General features: G+C 36.8%; 1 protein-coding gene across 3 annotated transcripts in view; it reads left to right on the top strand.

Annotated features, from left to right (window-relative positions):
* The window catches only part of LOC113678769 (galanin receptor type 1-like), a 12,439-nt gene extending 894 nt beyond the window's left edge, over window positions 1-11,545 (top strand). Inside the window, exons 2-3 of one of the 3 annotated variants that reach the window (XM_089181257.1) lie at window positions 787-923; window positions 9,718-11,545. In XM_089181257.1, coding sequence (XP_089037383.1) covers window positions 9,773-10,798 — 1,026 coding nt within the window. In that variant the 5' untranslated portion in view covers window positions 787-923; window positions 9,718-9,772 and the 3' untranslated portion in view covers window positions 10,799-11,545. Of the gene's footprint in view, window positions 1-786; window positions 924-1,738; window positions 2,689-5,891; window positions 7,525-9,717 lie in introns of those variants that run through there. The other 2 variants (XM_089181258.1, XM_089181259.1) reach the window with 2 other exon arrangements.
* The last annotated feature ends 104 nt before the right edge of the window (window positions 11,546-11,649 follow it).

Genomic DNA, 11,649 nt, shown 5'->3' with positions numbered 1-11,649 from the left:
GCCGAACCTTTAAAACGCCCAGAATAAATTGAATAGTTTTTTTGTTAAAAAAAATGAAAAGTTTTTGTTCAACAAAGGATCCTTACGAGAGGACGGATAATTTTCTATAAGAAAACATATGATGTATTAGTTACACGGGATAAATCAAGTACTTTAACGTGTTGAATAATTTAGAAATTAAGTTGTCTAACGACTCTACCATAAAAAAAAGAAATAAAGAGATGCCTTCAAACAGAGCCTGTTTTTGGTGTTTGGAAACGTCTTGGAAAAGAAATGCTCTTCCGAAATGTCTGCAAAGACCAAAATCAGGCTCTGTAATAAAGGATCTCTTTATTCCTTTTATTGAATAATGTTGCGATTTACCAGTAACACTCGTCTAACATTCGTAAAGCTTTTTTGCTCTCCTACTACGAAAAGGTGGTTGATTCCTCCAAAAAATGAAGAAACGACCAAATTGGCCGGGCCTAACTTGTACCGGCATTATATTCCACCACTTTTATTGCATTTGAAGAAAATTTGGCATCTTTTTCCTTTATCGTACGCAAGAAAGAGCTTTTTCCTTTGATAGAAATATCATTTTTTTATCAAAGCAAACGTGTCGCCAGTAACGTCAAGTTTATGTCTAAATTTATCACCTGAACCTTTGAAAATTAAATTCGAGCGTGCGCATTTATATATATATACGAGGCTATATATTTGGCGAGAATATACTTCTGTAAAACGGCACCATCGTCAAATCTATTTATTTACTTTTTCGTTTTCTTTCTTGCTTTATTTTTTTTATAGAAAACACAGCAAGTAAAACATCGACTTTGTTCTTTCACCGGGAAAATTCAATTAGTGGCGACCTTACCATTATTGTTCGGGCTGTTGGAACTTATTTGCATAGCTGTCAACAAACTACATATTCCGCGACTTCTAAGGTAAGTCATGCAACATTTATAATCAGCAGTAAATCAACATATTTGAAGACCATATGTACAGCTGCTGTTGTCTGTTGACTATTTTAAAACGGCAACCACACTTCCGCTAACGTAATGGTTAATCCACAGCTTCATCCTGTGTTTCTGAAGGGTAACTTCAAATTGAAAACCACCTTGGCGAGTTGGATTCAGTAAACATCATTACTGTTACTATTAATAATATTATTATGCCATTATTATAATTTACCGTTTTTATTATTGTTATTTATATTGACGTGACAGCAAAAGGTAATGTCATTCACATCTCATTCTTTTCGCTGAAAATTATTTTAAGGTTACACTGAACATTTCTCAAAACATTGTTAGCCTGTACAAAAAAAGGGAAACTTTAAAGGCGAAATCAAAAGGACTGTAAAAAAAAAAAACCTTATAGTTTTAGCCGAATTTTCTCCATCTGCTGGCATGACTGTTATTGCAAAGGTTTTAAGCCCTGAAAGACGAGGAAAACCGCGGCATAATGGGTTCAGCTGATGAAAATCGCTGATGTCAAAGAAAAAATGATCTGAAACGCTGTCTTGTAACAAAATTAGTGACCCTAATTCACATCCGTTAGACGCTAGCACATTTGTACTAGATCGGTTATCTTTCTGAATTTTCAGTTGCAAATTTTCGGCGACTTGGGACCGACTGATGCATTGACAGCGTAGAGCTTTCCCAAAGAAACGTTCACCGCTTACGAAAAAATAGCAAAGTCGAGTCTCATTACGGTGTAATTAGGATATGTTCCTAATTCCAAATAGTAAACTCGCGCGTGTCTTGAACAGTTCAAAAATGCATAATCATTCAAACTAAAAATAAGTGGGCTTTTACGAAAAGCGTACGCTCGCTGTCCAACATTTAGAAACCAACAAAGCGAATTTCCGTGAAAAATTATCAGGTTGAACCACAATCTATCAAAATTTAATTTGTTTGTATGACGGCGATTTCGCTGTCCATTTCGTTTTCTTTATTCGATCTGATTCGATGTAAATAAATTTTAATGTGCCAATAATCACGCTCTTCCATCGGCCTAGGGGGCATCTTATAAATTCCAACTATTTTTTTGACCGATTCTTTTTCGCTCTCGTTTTTTTTTCTGATGATTCGAGTTAGAAATTGGCAAAATATGAAGCGTGACTCAATTTCTTTTTCATAATTAAATTCATATCTCCACGTAAAATCGACCACAAATAACAATGAAACTGCCATCGCACGTACGTCATCTGCGCTCAGAAGACAGATGTCCCTCTACGTGATCCCGGATATGCATTTTACCGTATTCATTTGAAAAGTTCCTGGATGCCTGATGTTTACCAGGCGTGACGATTTTTTTCAACCAATTGTAGACCTTGCTTTTAATAGAGAGTAACAGTGTTCTCTGTCGGGATGGTGACACACAGACATTAAACCATCTATACGTGACTGTCATTCCAAATCTCCCGCTTTGTAAAAATTACAAAAGGATCTGAGACTTTATGCAATAGAGTATAAAGCCTCCAACTTCATCTGAGCAAATATACTTCCTGCAGGACTAAGTGTTGCTGGACGCAGAAACAAAGACAAAAATTCTGAAAGAAAATCTTCGAGATTGTTGGATGTGCTGAGTTTAAAATCTTGAGTTATAATAGCCAAAGCTAGCGAGGCGGGAAGCCAACGCTTTTTGTCGAAAAAGGTGATCGTAGAAAGTGGATTATATTTGAATCTGAGGGATATACTCTGACTCAAGGTAAGCTCTATCAAATTTTACCAACATTAACCGTGGAAAATAAACTTCTCCGGCCAGTACCGGCTTGAGGTGAACGATTTACAAGTGTTGTTTACCTGTACGTTAGATGCACTCAGAGGAAAATGCACGAGTGATTTTTCGTGACAATCATAGTAAGGTGTTTATGTTGTTTTAGGAGAAAATTTTCTAGAAAGCCGAAAGGAATTAATTTCTTCTTACAGAATGGAAAAAAATTGCATTTTTGCTCGGTGCTTCTGATGCTTCTAATAATAATTCCAAATGGAAATCTAATTCAAATTCAAATTACAATGGTACAAAGCAATTCTCTTCACCGCCCAAGTACTTTTCTTTTCTTGCTAGTTATGAGAATATAGCGTTGCATCAGGCTTACTACTGAGAGAAATTAGGTGATACTGGGATACAATTCGCAATGTAAAAAATTTAATCAGGCCACTGTTTATCATTGCGATTTGTCTGTTTGTTTTTGGTCTCTTTTTGCGTTGAGAAGTAAGTATTGCAACTTATTCATACAGCTACAACGAACTTTAGGCTTTTGATATTTTTTCCTTTCGTTATCTGATGTAGAAATCAAATCCAAGTGATCGTTTCTGGATTGTATAAAATTTCGCTCAATTCAAAAAAGAAAGACCCAATTCAACAGAATCATCTGCGTTTGTATTCGGATTCTTTGCTACGTCAGCAAACTGTTATTTGGCATTTCCTTCCTACAGTGGTAATATTTTTTTATGGTGGGAAGGACAGGAATCTCGTAGCTGTTCGCGTCAACGTGTTCCGATCTTGGTCATGCACTAAAGAATCACTTTGTTTGATGTCGATATTGTGGTAAAAAAACAAATCGACAGTGGTTCAGCCTGGTTTGTACTCTTTTCCACAACGATCTTCGTCATCACAATGATCAAAACTTGTTGTGGGCCCACTCGACTGTGCCCTGTGTATCCATAACATTTTGAACACTCTGATGACGAATATCACTGGCGATAAGAGTACAGGCCACGTTCAACTATTATCGATTTGCTAAAGTTTTCGATTAGAATCTGTTCCTTCTCTCAAGGTTAATTCGTGAGAACTTAGTACTTGACTATGACGGACTCCTGATGCCGCTGGTATTTTAGTTCGTTACGTCGCCTTGGTTCGTCAAAATCACTAACGAAAATGAATTTAATTTGACGCAAATAACTACTCTTGAAAGGTTCCAGTTTACGAAAAAAAAAAAAGACGATTTTTTCAAGACTCGTTTTCAGTCAATCAATCTGAATATCGTATTCTCTTCTTTCCACCAAGCGCCCAAGTAAGATTATAGAGTCAGGTTCGACCTTGTCTAGTCTTAATTAAGCTTAGCTGAAGCCTCTCTATAAAGTTTACCTCAGAACTTAAGCCGGATATTTGCCCTAGGATACCTATAGGAAAATACATGAGCTTAAAAAGATTAAGATTTCGGCTGTTAAAATCTCACGACACGATTAAAAACCATTTTTTATCGATATGTTCAAATTGAAAACTTTTCTTGCGTCTTCTTCGATCGTAGAGTGATTCAACCTCCCATGAAGCTGTTTCTGCTTATCAGGTAATTTTCTATTAATTCTCAGCCGCTACTACTACTACAACGACAATGAAATGTTCCAAGGGTGACGGTAACATAAATGAGTACATGCGCAATGCTGGTTAATAGAGCACAGTGTTGCTCAAAACCCTCACGACAGGCCGAGGATTGAAAGGACTGACTTTGATGCGCAGGCGACTCGTTATCACGAACTGAATGTAATTGACGAACATTTTTGCAATCGTCGGTGGTCGGTTGACCCTCGAGAATATCAGTCCACCGTTATTGATTTGTAGCCCTGTTTCCGATGTTTAGAAGGTGAAGATTAAAGAAAACTTAATTGTCTGATTGATCCGATCCCACGCGCGTGGGACAAATTAATATTATCACTTTAAAATCTGTGTGAAATTTATACTTCAGGCCAAGGTCTTATTTGTCAGTCAAAACGTTGTTACATTTAGATTTGAATTCTTCAAAAAGTAGTGTAACCCGCCAAATATTCAGCTTTTATTTAAGATCAGATCAAAACGATAGAAATGTCAACGCTTCTCTCTTATGATGTGAATTTTTTTCGATATACACAGATTTTTCAGAGTATCTAGACGTAAAAATATATTTATAGAGACTGCTGACATCCCATTTTCTGAAACTTAAAACTGTTCGTGTAGGTTTTCTGGAAAAAAATTTTGGCTTTAAGCCCGTGCCAGCATGATTAAAAGAGATTTAAAACTGTTGGAGGCAAAATATTTCAACTAATTTTCTAAAGCTAAAACATCAATCAATATCTCTTCTTTCTTTCCCCTTACCTACTGCTCCTTCTTGCTTTGTAGAATTCGCTTCAATTTGCATTCACTTTGTGAAAGAGTGCGCTAGTTTTTTTGATCTTTTGATCAGTTACATAATGTTAGGTTGAGATTTCCAATCACTTTTTAAGATGGAAATTGACCTCAATGTAAAACCCGAAACGAAAAATTAGCCTTTTCTTTCTTTTCTTTTACTTTCTGAATTAGATAATAGGATTAATGGTCTTAGCGAAAAAGCAAAAGGCAATTTAAAGTTTGCTATATTTGATCGGGGCACCTGATATACTAATGACAAAATTGCTTAGTCTCAAGATGCAAATGTATTTTTTCAAGCATTGTGTTGTCTAAAAAACAAACTTTTAGAAAAGCAGAAAACAAACATAAGCGCATTTGTACGAATAAACTCGCCTTCTTCTTCTTATCTTATTTAATCCCGTTGGTTCGAGAGCCTAGAGTTTGGTTCACAATCAAAAGAATGAAATCCAGACTACATCACTACCAAGTTCTTATCGGATTTCGTTCAAAATTGAAATACTTCGATAATTCAACACAAATTTTATGATTCTTCGGTTTCTTGAAATTCTGTCTCGAGGATGTAATTCAAAACTGACGATGGTGATTAGATTCAAGTTGGGTCGACTCAAGAGAAACTACGGAATCATTTGGGCATATTTAGAACTCTAAAACTAAATGCAAAATCTGCCTAATCTTCTGTATTCCTATTTATTCCTGTTCCTTTTTAAGTGTAGCCTTCACTTTACTATTTTTCCTTGCTCGCGTGGGTGCCGATGGCGCAAAAAGGCATAAATTATTCTGATGATTTTGTAATAAAAAACTCATTCTAATGTTGTTGAGGAGTATAGAACAAAAGAAAAAGATAATCTTTCATGAGTAATTTTATTGCGCAGTCTTTACATAAAGTTAGGTTTCTTTTTTTGTGCCAATTCAAGGGTATACTTTGCCACTGAAAAGAGAAACACTAAAATTATGGACAGCGGTAAAGATCTAGTTTTCACCTAGATATTGGTCTTCTTGAAAGTCATACCTCGTCGGTTAGTGTGTCCAATTCTTTAAAGGTGTAGGATAAACAACATCCTTTCTGGGCATTGTTAAATCTTCGGCAAAAAAATTCAACTATTAATTTGAAAGTTTACCAACCAAATAACTACTGATATTGAGACAAATTTGTGTAGCTGATCCGACGTATGCATGGCTTTAATAAAAATTAGCGGAATTTTCGCCTCAAATAACATAGCGAGATTATTTTAAAGAAACCTGAGAATTTTGGAAGTTTCCCTTTAGATGAACATAACCCCTTACGAGGAAACTTTAGCCACAACAATACAAATCAATTTGTTTAACATTGAGAGCATTTATGCATATCAAAAATCATAAAGAGCTTAAGTAGAAAAAGGAAAGGTCTCTCAAGCATTTGAAGAGCTACATTATGATTGAACACATTGTTCGCTGAAATGAAAGCTCCAAGCGGTTGTCAGGTTAAAATGCATTACAAGGAAGTAAACAACATCTGATTTTAGGCTAATGTGCTTGAATACTCCTCCAAGTTCTTCCACTCTGTTACCACAATTTAAAAAAGGATTTAAAACCGGGAAGCGAATCTTATAGCTGTGGACAGTGTTAAACGAAAAGACTGAAATCACAAATTTGCAACCTAAAATGTAGTGGGGTCCCTTCGTGTATGATGCGGAAACAAGCATTTGAAGAGCTACATTATGATTGAACACATCTTTAGCCGAAATGAAAGCTCCAAGTGGTTATCAGGTTAAAATGCATTACAAGGATGTAAACAACATCTGATTTTAGGCTAATGTACTTGAGTACTCCTCCAAGTGCTCACACTCTGTTATCACAATTAATAAAAAAGGATTTAAAGGAAACGAATGGTATAGCTGAGGACAGTGCTAAACGAAAAGACTGAAATCACAAATTTGCAACCTAAAATGTAGTGGGATCCCTTCGTGTACGATGCGGAATCTTGTTATCTAGGGTCATAGTATAAATTCATTTTCCATGACTTCTCGTAATGACTCGGCAGCTGTAAAATTTCATCCTAAATTGCGACATGTCGGCACTCGCTGAATTTTAAAAAAGAGACCATGAGCAAGTTACCTTTCCGCCAATTTTATTACCATACATGTTTTCGGCCCATTTTGCTCAGGGCAGTCAAATGTGCCTTGAGAAAACTTTAAGAATTAAATCGACAGATCGAAAATTTTTGCCATAGGCTAGATTTCGGGAAATGCAGATCCATATGTACCGCGGCAATATCTATTATTGCTCATTACGACAGAAGAGGCATCGAAACATTGACAAGTTGTCTCCTACTTCCTCCGTTCATTAAAACACTAACATGTTAGGAAAAATTTCATTCATAATAAGTGCGAGGCATGGAAAACGTCAAACGCACACAGATACGAACTTCGAAAGCTCTCTGTAAACCGAGATCAAGAGGTAAGATTGGCCCAAATTTTCTTATTTAATGAAGCCGTCACCAAAATAAGTTGATTTAGGGCTATATCTTGAGACTCTAGCCAAATTCTAATAACACCGGAAGCAAAATCAAAGGCGCTATGACTTTGCCTCAGAGAAATTGTGATCTTAACACTCAGAACTCGTTGAATGGTGAACTGACTTTGCGATCTCATTTTCATTCACAAAAAGCTTTGTAGAGTTCATCATTGATTACAATGATTTTCGTCAGTAGAATTTATGGATTTTACCTTGTATCCTCACTTTGTACATGGCAATGAACTTATCGAAGGGGCTCGCTTTTCGACGGTTGCGCAAACATGAAAAAGAGAAAAATTGTAAGCTTTGAGTGTGTTTCGTATTTTTGTCACCTGAAAGTTATATTTTGACTGTGTCGCTGTTATTAGGAATACCGTAAATGCTATCGTCAATATGTTTCGCTATCTCATTGCCAGAGCATGTATGTTTAAAAAAATAATTACATTATCTGCCAGCAGATAAACCTTGGAGGAAGGTTGTGGGTTCGTGTTCGTTTTGCAACACAAATCATGATACTTAGCATTGTTTCGCTTTTTTTTTCTCTCATGAAAGGAAATTTTTTTAATGAAAGTAATCATTACTATTCAGCTCTACAGCGTAGTTTTGCGAGTATTGGTTTTTAACTATCTTACCGTCGAATCTCAGTTTTCTAGGCTCTTTTATCCAACGTTGATTAGCTAGCGCCTTTTTCACTTGTTTATTTATATTTTTCGCTTTTATACGTTTATTTTTTTTGTTTATCGAAGGTCAAGATAGAATGTGGATCTGGAGAAGAAAACGGAAGGGCCCATGTAATTTCCTGAGAACTGAAATAGTTGCAGTATCATTTTAGACTGTTTTAAAGGATCTTCGAGAGGAAATTTGGAGAAATTTCTAAAATATCATACAGAGCCGTGATGTTTAGTTCGAATTACTAAAACTTATTGAAAAATACCGTTTCAATTCAAGTTTTAAAACAACATCTTCATTTCTGCTCAAAAAATCCTGCAAATCCCTGAGAGGTGTTGAGGGTAACATTTATTTATTTTCGAAAAATTTTATTCGGTTCAATGCGATAATGAGTTTGGTTAATAGAAACGATTCCAATTTTTGATCGATCCTCTAGTAAATAGAGTACGTTAACATACGCCATTTTGTGAAACCTTTCTAGTTTCTTCTTCCCTCCCTTCTTGAGTATAGTTTTTTTCTGAAGGAATCTGCGATTATTTGGGCTTGACCAATAACAACATTCAGTATTGCGGTCCTTTGATTGATTCGGATTATAACTGATTTGTTGTTCTCCACTTTAAAAGGCAAAAAGTGGCTAAAAATTGTTGCTTCTGTAGGTATGGGCGATGAGTATGAAAGCTGGGGGAGGTCATTATGTTGGTACCAAATAAAACCATGAATTGATGAACAAACGACTGTGATATATGAAAGTCATATATTTGAACAGCGGATAAAGACGTAAGTATGAAAGCGATCCTCGCGGTAATGAACACTACTTGAGCAGTAGTGAAAATAGGGCTTGAAAAAAAATTCAGCTCTCAGTTGGCTCGTTAGCTCAGTTGGTAGAGCACTACACCGGTATCGCAGGAGTCATAGGTTCAAATCCCGTACTGGCCTGAATTTTTTTTCAGGCCTTATTTTCATTACTGCACAAGTAGTGTTCATTAATACGAAGATCGTTTTTATATTCACGTCTTTATCCGCGGTTCAAACATATGACTTTCATATATTCACAGTCATTTATTCACTTCTTAACGGGTTTATTTGGTGTTAGCTCAGCTGGTAGAGCACTGCACCGGTATCGCAGGGGTCATGGATCCCGTACAGGCCTGAATTTCTTTTCAGGCCTTACTTTCGCCACTGCTTAAGTAGTGTACATCACTGCGAAGATCACGTCTTTATCCGCAGTTCAAATTTATGACTTTCATATATTCATAGTTAGATATGGGTTAATTTCGAATAAATATTTTGAAAAAATATCCGAGGTTGATGTTGTGTTAGTCAAGAAATCAAATCAGCCAAGCAAAGAAGGGTTCTGTGTCTGTTTGAAAGTCAAACAGCATCCATCAGCACTAAGCATCTCTCCGTACTGGCTGAGTCAGCTAAATGGTTTTACATCTTTTCTTTCTTTTTGATACTTTGTTTCAGGTAAAATACAACCAATCCTCCGCTGTAGCGGAGAAGTGGTAGCTGAAGATACACAATGTCTTCTATATCAAATAATAGCTCAATGACAAACACAAGCGCGCCACAGGATTCTTCAAACCAGTCAGGCCGCTTCACTGTAGATGTCGACATGGTCTTCTTCTGGTTAATAATCATAGTTGGTGTTGTAGGCAACTCGCTTGTCATAACTGTGGTCAAAATGATACGCAGTATGCGAACAGCTACCAATTACCTCCTGGTAAATGTGGCAGCCGCCGATGTTACTACGTTAGTGTTCACAGCAATCCATTTTCTCATTGGAAAAATCCGTCCCACTTCACCGAAGGCACTTCTCAGTTTTCTTTGCGCGTTCATTAATAACAACACTATCGTCATAGTAACACTCTTAGTGACGTCATTGACCATGACTCTCCTAGCCTTTGAAAGGTACCACGCTCTGGTGAAACCGCTTATCAACTCCGGCAGGCTCACTAATGGCAACATTACTTACGTTATCACTGCCATTTGGGTCGTTGCCATAGCGATGGTGACGCCGCTGTTTGCAGGCTTCTCTTATGATTCAACAGCGGGTACTTGCCATGCAGATTTAGAAGAATTGGCAATCTACGTCAGTTGTCTTTTTATTGTTCTGACTTTTATTCCGTTCATCATTATTGCCTATTGCTATTCCCAAATTGTATACGGCCTTTATGTCAAGAAGACAATTTGCAGCAACAAAAGTGAAAGAGCAGAAACCCCAGAAGAAGCAAGAGAAAAGAGAAGATTGGTGATCCTGCTGATCTTGTTAAGTGTGGTGTTCTTCACAGCTTTCGTCCCTTACGGTCTTTTGATCATACTGAATTTCAACAGGATGAAGATTGCGTATCTAACAGGCCTCCGGCACGTTGCACAGTATCTTACGCTTCTCAGTTGTTCAGTAAACCCGTTTATCTACGCTTTTCAAAGCTCAAGTTACAGACACAGTTTTAATTTCCTTTTTAAGAGATTGTTTCGTCGTGACACCACAGTGAACTCCTTAGAACTAATTAAAATGCGTACTGGAACGTCTTTGAGAACAGTGTAACGAGAGAGACGCTTCTTCTGAAAATGAAGATCATCGTCCCTGATGTTTTAGGTTTAGGTAAAACCCCGAAATTTTATAATATTCAAATGATACTTCCTCATTTCCCGTCAACTTTCTATATTTCCAAATGCACTCTGTTAGCAACGACTGATCCCTCCTCCATTCCCCTGAAAACCGTATAATCACCCCCAAATCCTCCGGGGCGATAAATAATGAGGGGCGTAGCGAGAATTTTTCAAAGGAGGGGGGGACCCACAGTGTCAAACAGAGGGAAACAGAAGGTTTTTACCAGTGTTCGCCACCTGAGTAATGTAGGTTGTTGGCTTGAAAAAAGGATCTCATATGGGGGGTCACGAGCACCCCAGGACCAGCCCCTTAGCTACACCCTATTTTTCACGAGTAATAATTAAAATTTTTTCAACATTTACTCCTGACGGCTAAATTATTTTGGCCGTTTTACGGCTTATGGTTAACCCTATCGAGACCCTCGTGTAAGCGTATGAAACTTAACGGAGAACAGAAAATATTTACGACTTTGATCGATACTGCAGGCTGGAAAAAAAGATGAAACCCAGAATTATGGGAGATAAGTATTCAATTTGCAGTGCTAAAGCATCATAGTATACACTGAGTTATCACAGCTCTTAACTTTAATCTATGTGGTCATTAGCCTATCGGACGATTTGTAAATACTATTTATCTACAGAAGAAACCAAGCTAAGGAAACAAAAGAGTCTTGTTAAACAAGAGTAATGTTGATAATTCCTACATTGATGGTAATAGTTATATCATAATAATAATAATAATAATAATCATCATCATCATCATCATCATCATCATCATCATAATAA

The sequence above is a fragment of the Pocillopora damicornis genome, chromosome 8 (genome assembly GCF_964200805.1).
Source record: "Pocillopora damicornis chromosome 8, jaPocDami1.2, whole genome shotgun sequence".
Classification (NCBI taxonomy): Eukaryota; Metazoa; Cnidaria; class Anthozoa; order Scleractinia; family Pocilloporidae; genus Pocillopora; species Pocillopora damicornis.
Note: the sequence above shows the minus strand (reverse complement) of the source record. Positions and strands in the feature narration are given on the sequence as shown.